The sequence below is a fragment of the Diuraphis noxia genome, unplaced genomic scaffold (genome assembly GCF_037042655.1).
Source record: "Diuraphis noxia isolate RWA-SAM2 unplaced genomic scaffold, SU_Dnox_SAM2 contig0002, whole genome shotgun sequence".
Lineage (NCBI taxonomy): Eukaryota > Metazoa > Arthropoda > Insecta > Hemiptera > Aphididae > Diuraphis > Diuraphis noxia.
This window is the reverse complement of record NW_028301712.1, coordinates 81,609,526-81,634,089: the sequence shown is the minus strand read 5'-3', so window position 1 is coordinate 81,634,089 and position 24,564 is coordinate 81,609,526. Positions and strand designations below refer to the sequence as shown.

Below are 24,564 nucleotides of genomic sequence, written 5' to 3'. Positions count from 1 at the left end.
CTCATATCGTTCATATATATACATGCGTATACGTGCGTGAGCGCTTGTGTGTGTATGTGTGTATCCAGGACACCCGAAATAACGAATCGGAAGGGTTTACGCTGAGTTCCCAGAGTATAACCGAAAGGATTAAATAATGGGGGAAAAAATGGTACGAAAATATGTTTTCAAGTGTTTTCCGTGTACATGGGGATAAATAATAAAAAAAAATATATATATACAAGATTATCCTACCTGGCCAGATGTATGCCAGCTGTATATTATTATAGTTTATGCCGATCCTCGGCGGGGGTTCTTTTGACATCTGCTTTTCCAAGTTATCGTTAATATATAGGTTCATCTATAAATTATAATTTTATAAACCATAGATACACCGAAAGTTCAAAGATTTTAGATGACGTGCTGTTGAAAACAAAATTAAATTAAAAGCGTCCGAACGTATAACGATCGTTAGAATCGTATTAACGCACACGTATATAATATTATATATATTATAATTTGTGTGTTTTGGAACTAACGCTACTACCATATGATATATATATAATATCCATGTTACACTACCACTATATTATACATTATTATAATTGTAACGGACATTAGTGTTCGTGTTTTCCGTATAATAATAATATCATATACTATATCTGTATATAAATACTAAAATACATATTATAGGTATATACGATTTAAAAACGGAAAAAACTTAAACATTCAGCTGTAATTCGATAACCGGTGAAATCAAATCTGAGACTGGTTCCGGGCAGTGTTTGCAGACATACGTCACTATAGCGTAGACATATAATATATGGTATAACTCCAGAAATACGACTTTCCGTATCTATACATAATATACGTCATATTTGATGTATATATAAGGTTTTAAAACGTTATTATTATAATGTGCGACTGGCCTAAACTGGGTTCTAGTGAATGGTCTTCCATTAAATCGAGACAACTTGCTGTTGGTCCATGTGTGTTTTGACACGGCTCTCTAAATCATTATAATAATTGATGAAAATATAAAAATATAATAACGTCGTTAGAAAAACTCTTTAGCACAGCCACACGTGGGAGTTTCATTTATTGTTGTATACAAATATATTCATATCAATTAATGTGAATGTTGTCGTTGAGAATGCAAATAAATCGTCGTGTGACCACCTAAGTATAGTTATTAATAATAGGTATTGCATAAACATAAGGATTAGGACGATTATGTGCGAAAAGGATAACTTACTCAAGTTATCTCGATATGTACTTAGTTGTATAAAATATCTTATAAATTGGTAAAAAAAAAATAATCAAAAACAAGCAAACGCACAGTATACGAGTATTTCCTATGCACAATATAAGAGAATTAGATTACAATTTATAAGGTGTATGACTATAGGTCGTAAATTATAATTTGAGATTTATACACATCACGATAAAAACACGTCTGAAGTACTTAAAATCGAATCAATCGCTGCAGGAGACTCGAACATATCTCAACGCCACGTCCAATGTAGGTATATGAACACAATTACTCACACACACACACAAGCACACACATACATACATATTAAAAATAATAATATGATGGTTATATAGAATGTGTAATTACAGCTGTCGATCCCGGTAATAACCTCGTTATACATTGATGTTCTTCGACAAATAACGGTGTTAGTTGAAATAACGCGTCCACCGAGTATATTATAATTTGCCAATCGTAAAGGTGGCAGTGGACGAGAATACCACCATGATGGTACCTATTAAAAATAAGAGAATTAATCATGCACGCGTAGTGCATACTATATATACGATAGACAAATGTACGATATTGATTTTTCTAGGTATATGATGTGTGTGTGTTTTTTTTGTGTCTGTCATCACGTTTTGGAGCAGTAAATTTGTTTTGATTTTCGACTTCAGTACTTCGTCCAATCAGAAAGTGAATCTAGTTGGTACTTTGTGGTGTCAAAAGTAAAAAATTCTCAATATTTTTCTAAATAATCGGGATAAACAAACTAAAAATTAAGGGAAAACGGGAAATTTTACGCACAATCAGTTTTCGACAAAATCGATTTTGGTTTTTGATGTAACTTCAAAACAAATGACCATATAGGCATGAAATTTTCACTGAATATTTGTATAAGTATATTCAATACACCATGCAATTTTCAAAAAATTATTAGTTTTTTAAAATTTAATATCGATAAAAATGTATTTGTAGGGTAGAAAAGCTTGAAACTTTAATTCAAGACACCTAACACATTGTTACAATAGCAGTTGAAATATAATAGAAATATATTGACACCATTTATTTTTATTTTTATAAGCATTCAAAGTTTGAATTTTGAAAACATATGTAAAAATCACAAAATTCGCAAATTATTTTATGCTAGAAATTCATAAAAAATGTTCCTTTTGTATCTAAGATTTGAAAATTTTTAATAATCTAATATATTCTAAACAGATAAACCATCTCCGCTCAAAATCGTTTTTCGTATTCAATGATATAATATCTTAGGATTTAAATTTAATTCCATCCATTACAATAACCCACTTGTAACCTACTTTACAGCAGAGTGACATCCACGACTTATCCGCTTTTTTTTTGTTTGAGAGTAATACGTGCCATATGTGGCACTACACACAGCAGTAGTATGATTATTCATAATATATTGGTAGTACAATTTATACTCAGATCCATATGCATACATGAACAAGAATATTATGATTTATATTTATTCATTGATTTTTATAGGACATATAACCCTTTTTTGTAATTCTTGTATGACTTGACTATATTATTTTAGTAATAACGAATAACGATCAACCGATGTATTTGTTTATCCTTTTGCATTTTCATTATCTGACATTATATAGTTTGTGCCAATGGCCATAGTTGTCGAGGCTTAATTCAAATAAAAAAAAAATATATATATACTTTGAGGCTCCACTAACCTGCATCCTTCACAACACAAGAATAGTGATCATATATCTAAATATTATAGCTGCGCGCCTTGAAGATGCTATGTGGGATCAATGCTAAGTCACATCGGTCATTTATCAGCATGATGTTCATTATAGTTAGTATAATAGGGGTGGATGACTTGAGCCAAGAAGAGAAAAAAATGAAATAATAATAATCGGAAAAAAAATGCAGCACGCGTGTTCGTTAGTTGCTGTCTCGAAAATCCACAGTAAAGACTTCCAAAAACATGCTATAATAAGGATGTGTTTTTCAAACGACACTGTTATTGACGTCAGTGATTGTCTTATTTCATCAATTTATCATTAGATTGAATGGGCTTTAATAGAACTATTACTATATGGTATTATTATTGGATGGTAGAGGGGGATCCACATGTGATAAACACTTTGCCGCGGGGTCTGCTGTTGCTCAGGTAATAGAGTTTCTGTATTTATTTGCGTACCTATTTCTGTGAACTGACTAACATGCATACTATAAGCATACAAACAAAATATTACGCATATATTACTGCAGCTGGGATTTCCTACATTTTATACTTTGAGAGCTCATTATGTATGTATAAGCATGCAAAGAAATTACTAAGCTTTTTATGGTTAAAAAAAAAAATACATTAGAAATGATGTGAACTTGTTATTTGTTAAATAGACCCAAATTTCTACTTCGCTGGAAACACACACTATCGTATTCGCCACCTTCTACTACCACAATATATTTTTTCTCAACTTTTTATTATTATATGTAAGGGCAAACCATTTATCATTGGGAGCACAGTGACCAACGCCAGTCTAAAGACACGCCCCAGGCGTCATTCTAGGCACCAACAATATAAAAAATACGCTACATAATGATAATAAATATATTATATAAATTATGTCCAGACCACGGCCGTGATAATGCGATAAGGTTCAGTTTACGCGCGCGTGTTATATAAAACCCATCTAGAGTCAGTCGCCATACACGCGAACCTCCACCGTTGTCGCGCGCCATCGGTAGGTTTCCGAAACCTTTCAACGTAGGAAAATAGTACTATAATAGTAATAAATTAATAATAATAAAACGAAAATCAAAAACGAAATAAATAAGTAAATAATATAGTGATAGGAAATAGAAAATACGAGGAAAAAATTGTACCAAAAGACACTGGGGTGAAATTTGCCATTGGTTGCGAAAAAAAACCCGCATTGGCGAAACCGTACAAAGCATGTTTTCCGCTCGAAGAAAATCCGATTACCGTTTCCGTACCGTCACTACCCGACACTGCTTAACACGTCGCGAGCGGTGCGCAAAATTGCAGCATTTCAATTGCACTCTTCAATAGAAGGGTCATCAGAGCGGCGGTGGACGGTTTTATATTATATATCCCATATACGTAATAATAACATATATATTGTATTTGTGTATTTGTGTGTGTATTTATGGAGGTGTATATACGTAGAGAATCCGCTGACTCGACAAACCGATTAGGTATATGTTATAACATGCATCTACTTCGAATTTATATAAATACATAATGTATAATATGTGTATACGACACGAAACTCGACGTAATTTGGTGTAGATTTTATAATAATCAAATATAACATAATACAGCGTTTCACCCGTAGTGTATAGTTAATGTATGTATTATTTGAAATGTGAGTGAATAAAATGTTTCTTGCAGTCAGACCGATATAGTGACACTGAAACACTTAAACGTAAAGAAATTCTCAAAAATTAGATTTGTTCTAAGAGACGTGAAACCTCTATTCTGCAGTGCATGCATCATAATATAATATATTATAAACAATTATTTTTTGGTATTAGCCGATGCATACCATTTGACAGGTATCAGGACGTTCAACGCGTCAACTGCAACGGTGGCGTTCCTGCAGGTTATAAATGTACTATACAATATATATTCTCATACTATAGAACATTCGAATGCATATATTATATAGGTTAATCCTATTTCTCGCTTTGGTATTGAAGAGTATATTCAAGTACTTCTACACGCGTCGTATTTGTTCATTTGACTTTGCTTTTACCGCAGGTATTATAGTAAAATATTGAAATGCTGATGTTGTGGGTCATTATAGCATTATAACTTATAATTATACTTCTACACATATATCCACATGTATAATGTAGGTAAAATATACAAATATACTGGAAGATTGGTCGGAACTACTCAGAAGATACATGATGATGATAAAATATTATTTTATATTATATACAGTCAGAAGGATTGGCTGTCGATCGGAGATGATTTTTATTGTTTTTTCATTTATTTTTTATGAAAACGACAATGGGAGACGATAAACTAACGGCAATAAGGAGTACTGTAGGGAAACAAAAGAAATCGGTCGTATACGTATATAACGATATTTTTCAAACAATTAAAAATTGTACAACAGGGATAGTGCGGTAGTGGCGCGGGACGATAGACGGAAAGCCGCCGAGGTATTGTAGAGGTGTAGAGAGAAAGAGAGTGAGAGTGAGAGAGAGAGAGTGAGAGAGAGAAAGAATGACTGACCGAGTGAGTGGGAGAGGGCGCTACGGCGTGTAATCGTGATGCGGGAAGGGAAAACGGTGAAGAAAATATAGTCAATAAAACGCACCCCGGAATATAATAGAAAAACGCGTCCGTCCGTCTGGGACAGTTAAAGCTATCGTAAAAGTTTCGCGTATCGCGTCATAAAAACGGGGCCAACATGGCCGGGCGGTTCCTTCAAGACGGTTTTTGCGGCAAATTTTTTCCCTTCGACCCGCTCCAACGTTACCAACATCACCACCACCAACGCCGTCACCGTCGCCGCTATTGCCGCGCCAACACTATAGGAATATTTTCTTGGTTTTTTTTTTCATGTTTTTAAGACCAGCGCGCACACATTGGCCATAATTTATTGCAGATGTTAGCATACGATTTGTATCGGCCTAAAAAAAGAATATTATGACCATAAAAAAAAAAAATGAACAGTCCGCCGCCACCACTGTCGTCGTCTCCCAAAGACAGACGGTTTTTACAACCCTGTGTCTGTGTGTGTGCGCGTGTGTGCGTATAACGCTTGTTTTATTTTTCATTAAAATAAAGTCTCACTAGACTTGTGTTTTATTTATTTTTTTTTGTTTCCGTTAAAAACTCTACAGACTACAGGATTATATACAGGTCTTTTTTCCCTTCTGCGAATCTTTAATGACCAATAAAATGCGTACATTAGTCGTATAAGCATATAATATATAATATATATATTTTATATTATTATGTAGGTGTGTACGATGACGAGTAACGATAATGCGTTTGCTCCCCAAAACAACAATTTACCAATGTAGAATGTAAGATATAAGTATTATAATATATTACATGAATATTGGTTTAAAATCGTGTATTTTTCTTTATACATATGTGCCTTCCTAAATCCGCTCTATCGATATCTTATAGACGATACCGCATGACGTTAGGTACCTATCCGAAACGTATTCGTGTAAAACATTTTGTATATAATATCGTGTAGGTATAACTATAATAATATAACGTTGTTAATTACGCGTCATTCGAAATATAGAAAGAAAATCTCCATAAAACGCCGCTCGCGTATAAGTCATTGGGCGTAATGTATGAAGATACCTAGTGTGAGCGAGTGTGTAAAGAGACTGATTCAAACGTGGACGGGTGTAAGTGGGAGGGGGGAGGAAGGTTTGATTAATCGTTCCCACGACCGAGATGAGGATAATGATTGCCGAGGTGAGTCGACACATTCTTACAAAATTTACAGGTGCCACGTCTACACACGCGAGCGCGAGTGAGCGAGTGTGTGTGTGTGTGTGATGATGATGATGTGTAGAGCAACGGCAGCGGACCGGCTAAGGCGGTAGTGTGTGAACAAGTCCTGCGATGGAATAATAAGAATAATAAAAAAATAAATATCAACCAAAAGAAATGAGAAAAAATTACAGAACGAAATGATTTCAAATTTATACGATGTACATCTATTATAGGTAACTGCAGAGTAGATTATTCATCAAGGCCGATCCTGCAATACGCACGAATACTCACCCCTCTCCCCGCCAGTGCCTCAAACGCCTCGTGTATAAGTACGGTGTAATGTGTATATATTGACTATATAGCTATATAGTTATGTACCTATAATCTATAATAAGCAATATATATTTATTTTTTTCAAGTATACAACGGGTATGTTCACCACGAGTGCATCATTCATGGGTGTTCGTTTTCGGTGATTTTTAGTGAAAAATGCCGATTCCCCTCGTAATTTATATTATTTATTAGGATATTATTGGGCAGGCCCCTTTGTGTCAACCAAAAAAACATAAAAAATTATTTATATATATATATATATAGTAGCGTATACAACTGTCAATTTTTAAAAGGAGTCTGTGAATACAATAAAGACGTTGAGCATCTTACCTTGACAGTTGGCTATAACCACCTACGTGTAATTCTGCAGAATCTCAATGGAAATATTACGACCGAATGTGTCTTCTGAGGTTCTGACTAAGACTCGTTCAATCCTTCATAATATATATACGCACTCAAAATTGTCGTTTACAGATTGAGATTCATGGTTTCGTCGCACTGTACCCGCCACTTTCGGACACATAAAACGAAAAAAAAAGTAGCGAACGGTTTCCTCGACAATAATTGCAAGAAGAAGAGTGAAAAAAGCCTGACAAAAAATATCGCGGTTACCCGCTTGCCGTGAGTCATTTGAACATGGTCATAACCGTGCTTAACCTATTGGTGGTCTTAGAACCTCGCGGGGTTTTAACGGCAAATGATGCAGCGACAACTCTTATTCGAACGCGTCGTCCGTCCGTTAATTCACAGTGAGGTTATAAATACCTACAAGCCACATACTATACAGCAACCGCTGTAAGTTCTTGGTCGAGGTAACTTCCACTCATATACACGGTATATGGTTCGGCGGGGTTTACGCGCGGGTACAGCGTCTGTCGTATGGATTCTGATTGACCGTGGATCATATGGTCATTCACTAATTATTAATAAATTACGGTCTACCAGGAAATTCCCTGCAGAGTTGGTCTGAGCTTAACTTTTGTACACGATTCGTCGGACGACGTCATAACTGCAGTGAACTTCGCTCAAATGTGATATTTTTGTTGGTGGTTGGTCATCAGTCATTACTTATCAGTCCGTTCGAAACTCAATAATAATATTATGTAGTGCTGTGCAGTTCGGTGAGATTTTGACGAAACGAAGCTTGAACAGTTTTCTAACATAATATTGTCATCTCCAGTCCGGAGAAATGCACCGTTTTGTTTCCCGAGAATTATACGCACTGGCCGACCGGCTCGTTGGTAAGTTATAATATGATGCATATTATATTGTCATACATCAGTCACCTATATATTATTCCCAGTCTCACAGGTTCTTAGAATAAATAACCAACATTTCCTACGCTTATTTTGACTTATCGTATTTACATAAAGTTATGCATAAATTGTCTCGATGGGCAATATAGGTTTAGAAAATCTACGTAAAATATTAGTAAAATAACCACACAAAATTTAAATATTAATTACAATTGTGAAGTATCATTGCTTCGTATAATACTGTTATTCTTATATTATATGCACTTTATTATACCTATGTATGATTATAAATTATAATTTTAAAGATAACAATATAATAATCGTAATAGTATCTTTTAAAATAGTCTCGTTATTTTAATGTGATAATTTACTAATTTACTGTTGTATGATTGACAATAAAGAACCATTTTTTTTCCAAACTTAAAACATTTTAATTTTTAGAAAACGGCGCATACATATACCTAGCACCTTATAAATATAAGAAAAATATAAATCGAGATATTTATTGCATTGTTTTTTAATTGTTTTTTTATACCTTTTTATATCATAATAAAATAATTTGTTGATAAGTCTTATGGTAATTAATTCTAAATATTGTAACTAGGATTACATACACATAAAAAAATAATTTAAAAAATAATTAAATAATATCATGAATTACCTAACAGTTTTTATAAAATGGATAATAATTATCCCGTATAAGTAATTGGTCCAAACGAAATGCAAATTTTCAATATGATTTTTCTCAACTAGTCCTAATTTCTTACGTGCTTTGCACATATTATTATTATACCTATTATATCATATTGTTGGGAGTGCTCTCTACTACCGGCCCCTCGAGACGTTTTAATTATTGTTTTATATTTTTATACATATACATTAATCAATTCATCTCGCTTGATCGGACGATCTCTCTGCGGAGAAACACGTTTTCGTGTAATTGAAACCGCGATGCATACCTAAATACGGATGGTTGAGTCAAAGCATCCGGATTTACATTATATTATCATAAAAACCTCTTCTATCGTGCAATCCATATACATATTCGTTTTTCGGAGGTCTTGTGCGTGCCCATATAACATACATGCACACACACACACATACACATACATGTATGTGTACAATATATTAAACATACACGATATAATATTATAACTCGCTGCTATTAATAATCAATCATGTGTGCGGTTCAGACACGAATTCAATATTCGAAACGTCCGCGGGCCAAGGTATTCGTGGCTACCGCACGCATTAGGTAAACATCTCATTCGGATAGCCAACATGTATATATCGTATACACGCACATACTGTTGTGTCCTTTACACGCCGATCAGACTGCCAATCAACTTTTGGTCTATGCCGTTTCAAAAGCGAACCCCTTACCTGCAGTTACCAATTAGGTTTAGATGACAAATCTATAGCGTATCATAACTTAAAATACGACGAGATCGTATATTATAATGACTCTGCCAGCATAACGCGTCGGTGTTTGCACGCAATCTAAAGTTAAATTTAACGATTGTAAAATTAAAATTGAGTTAAAAACGTTGTTTATTTTTTTGTTAATAACTTTTAACCGTTACTATAATATACTTTTTAATCATTATGATGTTCGATTGTTTTAAAATATTGTTTAGGCTTTCGTTATTCATTGAGATTTTTTCGTATAAAACATTTTTATAGGTCTATGGTTTTTAAAGCTTTGACGAGTAAAATTTCCAAATTCAGCTATTAAACAATTTTTATTGCCGATTAAAAAAGATACAACATTAGTGTTTGATTAATATATTTTAAATTGATTATTATATTGATTTATACGAAATTAACTTAAGATTAATTTAATGAATTGAATATCGCCTTCTACTGTCAGTTGCTCTGAAGAAAGTGCAAAAAATCCGTCTAAATTTTCTATACAACACGTTATACCTATACGACCTATCTGACCCGATAATCTTTTTTGGGAAAGTATAACAAATATTGCATAACACAAAGTTATCATTATTTGGTGACTTACCGGTAGAGAAGTTAACCATCGGCACGTTGTTGGTAATGGCATCGGCCACGTCCGTGTTGAGTCCGTAGATTTCCAGCAGCTCGCGGACCGTGTTCTGGGCGTACTCTTTTAAGTCAGTCGCTTCATGTGGCTGGTGGTGTTGGTGGTGGCCAGCAGCTGCGGCCGCGGCCGCTAGCAGGTGCTGAACGCCATGAGCAGCGACTGCTGCTGCTGCGGCGACGGTGGACGGGCGCTTGTCCGTCGGCACCGCGCCCGCCGCTGGAGGCTGTGTAACGGCGCACGTGAGATCCATCGGTGCGGAACCATCGTCGACGCGCGGCCGCTTGGCCACGGTGGACCCGGTGCACGCGCTCAGATCGAGCACTGCGGCCGCGGTCAAGTCGCCGCCGGCCGCTGCCGAGTCTCCGCCGGCGCCTCCACCATTGCCGCCATCACAACCGTCTTCAGCCGCGTCCTGCGTATAGCTTATGTTGCGTGGCTGGAAGTTTTTCCGCTTGTTCCGCGTACTGTTATTATTGTTGTTGTTGTTATTATTGCTGTTGTTATTGTTGTTATGGTTGATGACGGGCACGTTAGATCTGGCAGTCAGGCAGACGGGCTGCTGTTGCTGTTGTTGCAGCTGACGCTGACGCCGGCGTTGGTGTTGTTGTTGCTGCTGGAGGTGGTGGTGACGGTGTTGGTGATGGTCGTCGTCATCGTCTTCCTCGTCACGGGTCCGATCGGCTTCGGCCTCCGAGTCCGTGTCCTCGGCCGACGAGAACACGCCCAGCGGCGGCGTTTGCACTTTGCTGTGCCGGGCTGCCGCCGCCGCCGGTGCAGCCAACAATCCCGTATCGGCCATTGTCACCATTCAACCTGTAAACAATACAATGCTATTATGTACTTGTATGGGTGCTAATTATTGTAAAATATTAAAAATTAAGCTGCAGCCGTGCAGAGAACCTAAATTGCAATTCAATTTATAAACACCTAAAGGATAAAATATTGTATAATATTGTGGATATACGTATTGTATGTACGACGTCTGTGAAAGGACCGTGTGAAAATTAAATCAAAAGCGGTTTTTCCGATGACAAAAATTCAAAATCAACTCAATAAATATGAACATCGCGCTGCAGTTAGGTCGACGGGAGAATGTCAAATTGTATTGCGAAAGACGAGTATAGAAATCAACTATCGAAAAATCAAGCTGTCCACCAGATTTTCGACTGATTAAGTCTATAATAATAATTATATTGTAATACATAATATTGTCTATGTAGCTAGTCGAAAACCGGCAATGTAATTTACGACGAATATGGCGACGATCGCCCCGCGGAGAGACGGTTACCAATGTATAGGTATATAATATGAATGTATATACGGTCAGTTTAATACAATGACTATCCGACACCCACAATAATGCAATATAAAATATATATATATCATTGTATTGGTATAGACCAGACGCCCGTACGCTATTATAATATACCGCGACGACAGTAATATTAATAATAATAATAATAACGCGGCCGTATTCGGTGTCGTCGTCGTCGCCGTCGTCGCGTCCGGCGCCTCGGCAAGAGTATTATATACTTTAATACTTTATACAGTTTTCTCGTACTACAATAATATTATCTAGTGAAATGTACGTCCGCGAGAGGTACCTATATATATATATATATATAATGATAATAATAATAATATCGTATTAATACACATATTATAACATTATAGACGTATCGCTTCCGGCCATCGGTTCCCGCGTGTCCTTTTCACGGCGACGCGTGTATACTGCAGCAGTTTATTATTATTATATGCGATGCCCACAAAAGGATAATAATATAATGTCATATATATGATATAATGGGACACGTATATGGACGTGGGAGAACTCACGGCGGCGGGTGAGTGCGTGTGCGCGGGTATCGTTATGTATATAATAATAATATATAATATGACACTTTTCGTTTTACCAATTTTTATTTTCTATAATATACTACGCTTATAATACGAATGCGGGCGCCGCCGCCCGCGTATTTTGCGCACGTAAAACAGTAAATCGAAAGTCTCGATACTATAGGCTAAAGTATAATGTTTCATGATGGCGTTCGAATAAAAGATATATATATATATAGTTATGTATATATATATATAGTGATGTATATATATATATATAGTTGTATATATATATATATATATATATATATATATATATATATAACGCCATACTGCAGGTGAGACAATACGAACACAAATTGGGCGACCGGGTAGCAAAATAAAAACTGAAGTTTTTGAGAATGAGTATAAGTTTAACTCGCGAGTTCAACGTCGCCGGAAGTGAAATCGACTACATAAAATTTCTTTACGCTTTTTCACAATGTGAAGCGGAAATTACCGCGGACGACTCTGCGGAGGAACGTAGGAAATAGAATTTTGACGCGGTGGCATCGGTGGAACCTGTGGACGAGACACGCGTTGCATTTAAAACATAATATAAATATTATATTTAGTTCATATACAATATATGAACTAAATATACACAGAATCTGTGAGTGCGGAATGCGTGAAAAAAATAGCTATAGGTAGACGTTAAAAAACGGAACCTGCTATATAACGCCAGCCACGATTTTTTTTTCCGCTGTCCGGCGGCAATTCATTTTTATGGACCGGAATTCACCAAATAAGACGAAACAGAACCTGATACACAGCAGCGACAGGGTCATTAATTAATATTCTCGTGTTGTTCGCTAAACGGATTTCGTTTCTAATATCACAAAAAAAAATAAAAAAATACCGTACATTATAATCTGATTTCTACATAGTACCCCATACACCACTGTACGTTCACGATAATCGATTTTTAAAGCGGTATATAGAGTCTAGACGGAGTGAAAGCAATAGCCAATAGGTATATACGCCACTATACGGACATAATGTAATATAATATAGGCACATCAAAAAGTGAGTATTACGCGTTTATTTTTCGCGAGTACCTATTTTATAATTATGATGGACGCGCGGATGGAATCTTTTACTTTTAAATATATAAGCCTATAAAAAAAAAATTATTTGACGGAGAAAAAATAATTTAACAATAAATCGCAAAGGTCAAACCAAAGCCGACGAGGGGTTGACAATTGATCAGGTGTGTTTCGACGGGAGCGTGAAAGGAAAGCCCCCGAAATCATTAGTCACACACGAGCTGCTCGTGCAGCATTCAGCGTATACTGGTCCCCATATACTATTATATATAGGTACTATCGTTCAAGTGTAGGTCGGGCCAAAAAAAAATATAAAAAAATATAATGTGTCCCGCAAATCAATGAACCGTATCCATACGACATATCGTTGTGGTGCCTTTATTTTGGATCGATTTTGTACCCTCCCAGTTGCAATTCAATATTTTCGCGAGGGATAACCACTTAATAATTCGAATTTTCGGGCGAATGCGATCAATATAAACAATAATAATAATAATAATAGCTATATGTAAAACAGACGTTCCGGTGTAGTCCGCGTACATTATGTTTTATATTAAAGAATACGAAAAAAGGGTAAACTTCACGCACATATATGGGTGATTTAATAACATATATAATCATATGACTGCAGCCTACAGTATGGCTATAGTGTTATAGCGGTGTCTCGCCCGATAAACGCGCACGTTGTATAGGTCGTCAGACTGAGCAGTATGGCTTTTGTAGTAATCGATGTTTTTCGTTTTAAATTATTCGAAAAACAATAGGAGTTGGATTTCAGCTAACCTTTTGCACTCGAATAATAAAATCGGGTTGCCGGAAACAAGAAAAAAAATTTACACATATATATACATATAATAATAATAATAAAAAAAAAAATGCACTGACACCTGGTTACCGATAATGTACAGGTGTGGTTCCCTTGGTTGTAAATGACACGACCGCCGTAGACCGTATAAAATGTAATAAAGTGTTTTGCATTTCGAAGAAAAAAATTATAATATAGCATTAACAATCCGATCAGGTGAAATACGAAACGGTTACGAAACGGCTTTAGAGCTAAAATGATACATTAGAATAATTAATAATTTCCCAATGATGACACGATCAGCAAAAGGATAGAATTATTATTATTGTTGTTGTGTTTGTTTTATGAGGGAATTTTTTTTTTTAGACTGACAAGATTTTCGACAGCTGCAAACGACTTCAAATATAGCCGGCTGCAGTGAATTACGGAGTAAACGACTGTATTAATTGCACAATATAGTACGACCTACAGTAAGATTTTAAAAAACGCGATTTCCTTTTTCTTTTTTTTCTCGAAAAAAACATTGTTGTCCGCTACTGCAGGCGTATATAGACACCTATAATAGACTAGGACTGTTATAAATATATATATACCAGAGTACAAGACATCGCAATTGAAGGACGTCCTTTTGTGCCCGTTCCCACAATGTCTCATTGTGTTTTACTGGAATTTTCAATCGCCCTTCTTGCGAGCACTCCTGTCCTTGTCGCGGCTGCTGCCGCAGTATGGTCTTTTCGTCACATTTGTTGTGGGATTCAAGTTGAGGACGCATTCCAAACCGATTTGTGCTTGGTATGAGTGCCGGGCATTCGGTTATATTATGAATATGAGATACTTATATAATATCTAATTGAATATCTATCCACGATGTTTTTGAAAAATAATTTTCTTTTACGAATCTATATACCGATTTTTTATGCTTGTATGAAACAAATCAATGAGTCTTGGCAACGTCTATTTTCGTCCAGGGGCTAATGAAATAATAATAGATACGTCGCCAAATTAGGCTTTTACGACCCGACATCATGTAGGTCACTTTATATGTATATATATATATATATATTCACGGTATATAACAATTAACAATAACCAGACGTAAGGGTACGATATGCGGATGATGACTATGACGACTTTCTCTCGATAAAAGTAGATTATACAATGTGTATACACACGAAATCGTGTATACACCACGAATGCACCATCATACAATATAATATTATTATGATATCTTTGTATTAATTAGACAAAATACATTGTGTGTATTTTGCGTGCTTATAAAAAGTTAAACCTACATAATAATATGCTGATATGGACAATAGAAATATTATGTAGGTATATTGAACAGTAAGATTAACTGCACAATATCTCACGTGATGCGATACATATAGCGCGTTATGCGCATATACATATAGAAGTGTTTAATATGGTGTGTTTTAGGTGGTTATTTTACAAATTTATCGTTGATATATAATATATATAACTATGGTCTATGAGTACATAACAATACGAGATCGGAAGTGACTTAAAAATATAAGCAGATGTTTAGTGTTTACCCAAAAGACGATGACATTTTATAATAATAAAGCGATGTATTAAATCGATTAAATTTATCGGAGACATTAACGACGGTACATGAAGTTAACGCTGCGCTTAAGCTGTGTATACCTAATATAATAGTACCATGGTATGATGTATACCTGTATATCATTGTAAATTGTAATTTATATTTAAACAAAAAGCATGATTCGCAGCTTTTATATTCATGTTTAATATAAATTATATGTATTATGTTTATGTATAAAGTAACAAAAAGACCATGTAGTACACGACGACGTAGGTAATATACCATCGACGATAGTATACGAAAATACGGTTATATAGGTCCATCGTCCGTCGGTTCGGGCGCCAGCGAGTCAAACGTGAGGCCGATTGGTCACGCCGCAATCTTCCGGTTGTTGCAGTCTGACGCCGCTTTTATAATACGCGTGTACTTATAATATATTGTATGCATGTATGTGTGTGTGTAGCATATATGTACTTTGTCGTGTTATCGCGTGTTATTCTCTTTTGTACCGGTATATACGATATAATATTATATACTGCGGTATATATATATATATATATGTTCGAATATAGTAATAGTTATGATTTGGTTTTTTTTTATTATTATTTTGTTGTTCGACGCGCACCGCACAATACATAACAATGTGTACCTATATGTAATAGAATACAGTGTGTAGTTTACCACGGGTGTCCGGCCACGAATCGGAAAAATAAAATAATAACACGTTTCTGATATGCGTTTTGTACCTATTTATATGATACCTACATTTATGCATAATACGAAAATATACAATCGTTTGCGAAATCGTATGACATTGTTTATCCGTTGGGCGCGTGGGCGATGTGTAAACATAATATAATGAGTTATAACACATCACACGCAGGCGTTAATACACACATATATACATATATGATATTAAATTTACCTCACCGAGTCTATCATATAGGTAGGTACCTATTATATTATAATATATTGTATTCAGTCGGATAATTTACCTCGAAACATATATCGAACAATTTCGAGAGCTATAGGTATAGGTACACTCCGTAACTTATGTTTAGTTACTGGGTAATTACATCTACAGCGGAATCTCTTTGCTTTTTGCGGCTACATGATGAGTAGTGAGTAGCGCGTAGTACCTATAACACAGCTCAAAAATATTGCAAATCATATTCAAGACCCAGCCTTTAAAAAAACAATAGTGTTAAGTAAAAATAAATGCGAAATCATACGGAGTGAATGTTAAATATTGTTTATGGTCGATGATGTGGTAAGAAAAACGGAAAACATATACTGAGTCGGTGAGGAATAATGATTTTACAAGATTCGTTATTTTCAACATTGTTATACTTAATATATATACCTACATGACGTCTTCCGAGTAAGTATATCTAACTGTGAATAATGTATCCACACTGAGTGGCGCTGGATTACATTATAATCCTTTACATAATTTATTACGTTGCGGCGGCGTGTTAATAATTTTGGCTGACTAAATCAATTTTCTGCAGCAGCATTGCTATACGACATGTCGACATGGGTCAGGTCTATACGTATAACAAATATAATATATTATTATTATATTATGATGGTCGCTCATTTGGAGTAAAGTCCATGTACATATCATAATATATTATATAGGTACACGCGCTCACTATTATACGTACGCACACGCACACACTCATGTTTTTATACACACTGCTACAGTCGCGAAAAAAAGAACTCACCTGCCCACTATTATACGTAAACATATTTTATATATTGTACAGGTATATGGTTACCAATATCATAATATTGTTGTGCGGTTCGGTACAGTGTTTTATTTTAATTTTAATACCGTCCGCGTGTTGAAGCGCGAAACCCGCTTGACTTTAATTATTGTTCAAGTAATGCAATTTTTTTTAATTTTAGGTATAAAATAATAATCGCAGTACGCGTGATATCGGCCGGTCGAATCACACCACTGTTATAATTTATATTACACTAGCTCGTAAATTTAACCGAAATCGCACCTCAGAGAACGTTCTGCTGCATTCTATTATGTGTCTCGTCATCATAATATATAATATAATATAGACTATATAAGACGTACATGACGATTTAGTATTTACAATAATATATTATATTATGTAAAAGTAGCCAGTATAGGAAACCAATGAGTATCCGCTGCAGTTTTCACGACGACCGTTATCCGGCTTGTATTATAGTCATCGCAGCGTATTTATATACAATTTGATGACGAATTCTCGCGCATTGCTACTGAATAACCTAATAATGTATGTATACTCTTACAATATTATGATATAATAATTTAAGCGCACCTAATATACACAAGTGCAAAGAGTACCTAATACTACCTATACATATATTACATGTTCGCGCTCAGGTAAATATGTTTAGGCGATGAAAAAAAAGTCAAATCGCGTCAGATATAAATATATAATATATATGTAAGTATGTATGTATTATTATAATTATGTAGTCTTTGCGGGGTTTCGGATTTGCAAGCAAATGTATATGTAAATCACATTGTTCGCGACAATAATATTATTGTGCAACGCTCCACTTAACATTGCATATATATATACACTGCATTGCGCATGTATAATATATATATGTATATCTGTATAGAAGGCAAAAATTATTCGCGAAACGACACGTCGCCGCCTATGGCGTTTGTTCGTATATGTTTATTGTAAGTTGGAATAATAATAATGAATTCTCCTGAAATAAAAATCGGACAAGGCCTGCGAGCCTATGATACATTATTTTATACATTCTATTGCGAGACTGCAGAAACACAGTTTCACGTACAACACACGTAATACATATTGCGAGGGATGCAGTCTATAGGCTCAAGACCTATTTGAAATATCATTATTGTGTACCTACTACAAAGCGTATTTTTATTATTATTCTCTGTTTCAGATATGGAGAGTCTTGAAATTATTTGTTTCTTGTTGAATACATTATACGGCAATAATTATTATCCATATGGACGCCGTATTGATATTGGTATAACCTTGAATCGAGTGATCCCGGGTGTTAATGTATAGTGTACGGCGGCGTGAAACGATCAAAAGAAATATAAAAACAATACGGTCACAAATTCATTTCATTTAATGATAATATATACATATTTCGCCTTAATTAAAACTCGCTGAAATCTCAAAAACTATTTATTATAATGGACGTCACACAACACACAAACAGTTAAAACCACAACGTGTATATTATAAATAAAGCTACATCGTCACTGTCCGTTAAGAGTCTAAAAGAAAACGAAAGACATCACCTAATATATAATATTATGATGCACATCCGACAACGATGACGACGTTTAGAACAAAGATCTGACCGTTTTTATAAACTATATATTATTATTATTATTATTATTATTATACAGATGTAATTAAATTCCCGTCATATTTGACGACGTCTGCGAACAAAAGAACAATAATAAATCTTTGTTTTTGTCAAAAAAACCAAAATAATTAAGATTCCCTCGGTTAGTTAAGAGAGGACACGAGGAGATGCGGAGAAAGAATAAGAAGAAAAAATAAATAAATAAATACGATGAAGGAGTGTGTCTGCCGGCTATCGTCTTGTACGAAATGATAAATGACCTCAAAAAACACGGTCTGCCGGCCCACCGTAATATCGTCTAAACAAACCCAGCTCTGTGTATTCTTTTTCGTATTTTACCCGAGTTTATACGCATCATATACGCCAGCGAACGTGTAGTGTGCACCGTATGAATATATATATATATATATTTATATTATGTATAAAATTTTTTTCTCTCTTAATTTTTTTATTTTTAATTAAAATATGATTAACGAGCCAATAAGAACGACCTCAACGGGCCCGGAGAATTAGTGCACGCATGATATTATATCCATCGCAGCGCAGCGGCGGCGGTGATGGAGATTATATAATGGAATCTAATTAGCTTCAAGGGTATATACATTCTACGAGGATTCATTAGAGGACCGTTTAAATATTATTATGTTCAAACGGGGGAAAAAACGAATTTTGGCCGACCCGTATAATTTCTACTCTATATACATATCGTATATATTTTTTGTGTGGAATATGCATTTTTTCCTTTTCGATGACTCACGCGCGCGCGTTTCGTGCTTCCAAAATTGACACCGGGCTTTACGGCGCTTTTCATTAAAAATAATGACTCATATCGAATATTAGTATTTACGACGCATACCCCGCCCGCGTCTTCTTTCCCGCTTTAGCTGTTTCACTGTAGGGAAGAATTAAAAAAAAAATAAAAAAAATTGAACTCCTATTCATATGCAAACACACACACACGCGCGCGCGCGCGCGCACGCACACGCACACACAGAAGTGAGTACCCCTAGCACGTAACGAGTTCTCAAAGAGTATTAAAAAAATATATATACCCCTTCTATATATTTTATTATTGCTATTGTGTTTGTTTGTCGGTAACCCTTACATTATTTTTTTCTTTTTTTCCCTGATAAATACATATATATATATAAAGTTCCCATCGTCCGTTATTAATATTTGCATAAGTCGACCGTACGGTCGCCATTTTGGAATCACGAACCCGTTTTAAGTTTCCTTTTGTTTTCGGCCTTCCACCAATTTTTCCCGAACATATTGATCACCGTCATCATCATGGTCAACGCTCCCATAATCCTCTGCCGCCATCGCCACTGCCGCCACGTAGGACATGTCACCCGAACGGCGTTTCCCCCATTAGACATATATATGTGAGTGGCACCCTTGTGAGCAGCAATGGTCTTTTTGTGTGCGAGTGTGTGTCCGTTTGACTTAATCAATTTCGAAATCAATTTTGAAAATACAAAGCATGACGTTCAAACGACAGTAATATACGTATTTATTGTCTCCTCCGTTCTATAGTGCATAATTCATCATATTATAATACAGTGCACAGACATATTATATAGGAAGTACCTACAGAGATTCAAATTTTATTTTTATTATCGTCACACGCTGATAAGAAAAACGTGTAACGTGTAATATGTACATATTTTTTAACGTCGCCGCGCAATTTAATATTATTAAACATAAAGTAGGTTGGTAGTTAGGTACAATTTTGTGAGAAAAAAAACTACCTACCTATTGTCACAGTTATTGTAACCATATCATGAACTTTATTACAATTTTTCAACAATATTATCCGAAAATTTGGGTCGTCTACGAAAAGACCTATTTATAGTTAGAAGTGTGTATTACGATAAGACGATTCGATTGTAACGGAAAATCTACGGTCGGCCGTGTGTAAATAATATTATAATAATATACAAAATATCGCATTATTTTAAACGCTCGAGCGACAGTATAGTCATTATTATGTAGTGGCTGTGCCGCGATCGGAAAGAAACGCGACAACGAACGGATGTAATATAATGATTTATAAAAATTATCGAAATGGAAAAATGAAAACAATCATCAATTATTATTATTTATATTGTAATATGCACCTGACGGGGCCGGCCGTTGCGATTACATTATACGTGTAACGGTGTAGTAGTGTTCGTCACGTTTCCGCCGTTCAACGCGAAGGTGCGATATGGCGTCAAGCCGAATCGTCGTCGCCACCGCTCTCCACCGTCGCAGACTACCGTCATAAGACATTTGCTTATGATTATTGTTATTACATCTATTTGTTTTCCCTCCGTCGGCGTGATGTTGCGAGCACGCTGTATATATATTATATATATTATTACAATATCATTTATTCGCGTATATGTTATGACACGAACAGACGACGTATACTGCGGACGACTTGGCCAATTATAATACCTATTCAGCCAACCGCGAGATGAAACGCATTTATACGAAACACAAAAAAACGAGACTCCGCGGTGGGTATTATTAACGCTAAAATGTCCAAAATGGTATCGTTAAAAAATAGAGTCACTGCCTATTAATATCCCTACGTTCTATGCATTATTTAAACACCTTATATTTGACGCGATATTATTATATTTATAGCTAGGTATATATTTATTATTATTTTTTTTTTCAGCGCGTGTCATTATATTATACGATGCTATTTAACTGTACACTCGGTTAGTGGTCGCAGTCGATCCGGTTTTCATTTTTTTCAGTTAAACACAGAAAAAGATCGCCCGCGGACCATATCGTATGCAATACACACACACACAGATTGCTCCTCCTTCGACGGATTCACGGAATTTAGAGTAAAACGCTCGCGCCCACAGTAGAATTTTGTTTTCATACTATTATAATCCATCACAATATATTGTAATGGTGTGGGCACCTATAATATCTACTTCTTACTTACGTTATACAATATTGTGTGTATAATATATAGAATACTCATTGCGGAACAACATGCACAGAACAAGTTTTTTTTGAAAGCGCGAAAAGTGATGTCTGCTCCTTATCCGTCGATGTCGCCTACACCAGCACTGCGATCGCGAACGGATATCATGTACTTAATATTAATTGTTAATACGTCAAACACGATGCGCTCAGGCCGGACAACAAAAAAGAAATATGAGTATTTTCGTTTGAACGACGGGTGAGATGATCTGGACGGAATGACGTCAGGTCCGGACGATGTGCGATGACTATAATATTATTATTATCTCACGATGGGAAACGGACGAAAAACGAAACGGTAATAAAATATCATAACATAATATATTATAATATTTTATATATAACTATTACTTTATTTTTCAATGAATGAATGAACCTTTTTTTGGTATGTTTGTATGTGTGTGTGCGTAACCTATCAAAAGTGAAAGGATGTAACACATTTGTTATGTTAATAAGATTTATTTAATAACCGACGATGCTCGGTGAATATGTAAATGCACGATTCTTTTGTTGGATATTTACAATATTTTCGTGTAATCTGCGATAATGAATGCGGCGCAGCATCCGACCCTATTTATATATAATATAGATATGTACTATATATATATATATATATATATATATATATTTGTACCTATGTGTATAAAACATCTTTTAAGACAAAAATATTAAAAGAACACACGGATTTTACTTATTGACGGGTGCACGTTTCCTAACCGGATTGCGCGCGCAATGAAATCTTGTAATGCTGCGAGTATACAGTATAATATTATGTTATAAGGTTATAACGCTATTATTTTTACCATCGACTAAAATTGTTTATTTTTCTGCGTCTGTTAATAAATCGTTCGAATGATAGTAATTATCCGGGAAAAATAATTATTACATAGCGGAATATATATGTAAAATTATATATTGTATATTTTAAAGTATATGCAAAAGTATACCATCGCAGTTAAAACAATTATCGGTTGAAAATATTACAAATTATAATATTATTTATAGTTATTAAAACACTCCTTCTTTTCCCATACACACAGTTGTTAAATTGTTTTCAACAAGAAATCGTGCACTCGTTCTCAGGCACGTGAAACCCAATAACAACAGATATACATAGTAATAGTAATAAAAATAAAAATAAATAGATGACCGTTAAATCAATAGAACATTAATAAAAAAAGTTCAAAAATATATGCCCAGCGTCGTTAAGCGTACTTAGTAAGCAAAACCGATAAAAATAATATTAATTATACATATCAGTTAGATAATATTATTATGCATATTATAATATGAGTATATCCAACGAATCACAAAACTCGCGAGACTTTGTTTTTTGTGTTTATTCGAGAAAACGTGACAAGTCACTGATTGATCGGACCGGTTGGCATATAATATTATTATAGAATGCGGCGGAGTGGAGGTCGCGTCGGAATGCCGAAATCTAAAATTGCCAACTCCCTGGGGGTCTGGAAATATTGTATTAATAATTTAAATGAAAATACGTGTAATTACTGTTAACATGCGTTTTTTGGCAAAAAAATGTGTTTACCTCGGTTTGGGAATTGGGAACGGCCTTCAAAATAGACAATTTCACCTGTATCATATACCTGTATGGACGTATATATGTATAATTAATATATACCATGTACCTATATATATAACCTAATTGATGTATTCTACGCGTCGTTATTTACAACTCAAATAGCTTACAAATTAAAAAAAATCGGTATTTTATCGATTTCTTTTTTTTTGATTTTAAGCCAACACTACGTATCAATCTATATCTATTCGGAGGCGTGTCTATCACATTCTATCATATTGCAGGTGCGCGAAAAACCAACGCGTTCGTTATTACTATGAATAATCGTGTAAACCTATATAATGTGTATTAGGTAGGTTCTATTACAATTTTTAAAGGTGTATTATATAGGCGTGGACCGTGACGTACTCGCACAATTACGTATATTATTATAAAATATCTACCAAACATCAGTAAAAATTCGAACTAAATGCTGTTTATAATACAGCTGCTGCTAAATTATATTGCAGACTTGGTGACTCGAAAGATTATATTAATCTAGACGGAGCGGAGGTAACGATAAAAGTTGTTATTCTATTTTATTATCATTGATAATATCGAAATATCGTTCAACATTTTTTTTTCGTTCATGATATATTATGCATAATATATATAATATATTATAAAATATGTGTACCTATAATACAATATAATATACGGACGAGAACGTGACCTCATAATAATACACAATAATATATTATATACAATATATTTTAGCACGCCCAGACTCGTATATTTATATTTATAATATAATAGGAAATACTCTATATAATATATCGTCAAACTCGATAATATACAATAATAATAATAATAAAACATAATATAATGTATGTACGTAAAAACGTGTGATTCGGTAGTAATAATTCGAATCCGCTGCTGCAGCAGCGGCGGCAACAGGTGTCTGCACATATTATACGGCTCATGGTAACCTAACCGTATGATATTATAATAATGCAGTCTGTAGTGTTCGAGCGCCAACG

General features: G+C 34.9%; 1 protein-coding gene across 3 annotated transcripts in view; it reads right to left on the bottom strand.

The window, feature by feature from the left end:
* Positions 1 to 24,564, bottom strand: part of LOC107173049 (castor zinc finger transcription factor) — an 86,472-nt gene that overhangs the window by 47,021 nt on the left and 14,887 nt on the right. For all 3 annotated transcript variants that reach the window (XM_015523404.2, XM_015523403.2, XM_015523402.2), the window contains one exon: positions 10,320 to 11,174. In XM_015523404.2, the coding sequence (XP_015378890.2) occupies positions 10,320 to 11,169 (850 nt within the window). In that variant the 5' untranslated portion in view covers positions 11,170 to 11,174. The remainder of the gene's footprint in view (positions 1 to 10,319; positions 11,175 to 24,564) is intronic.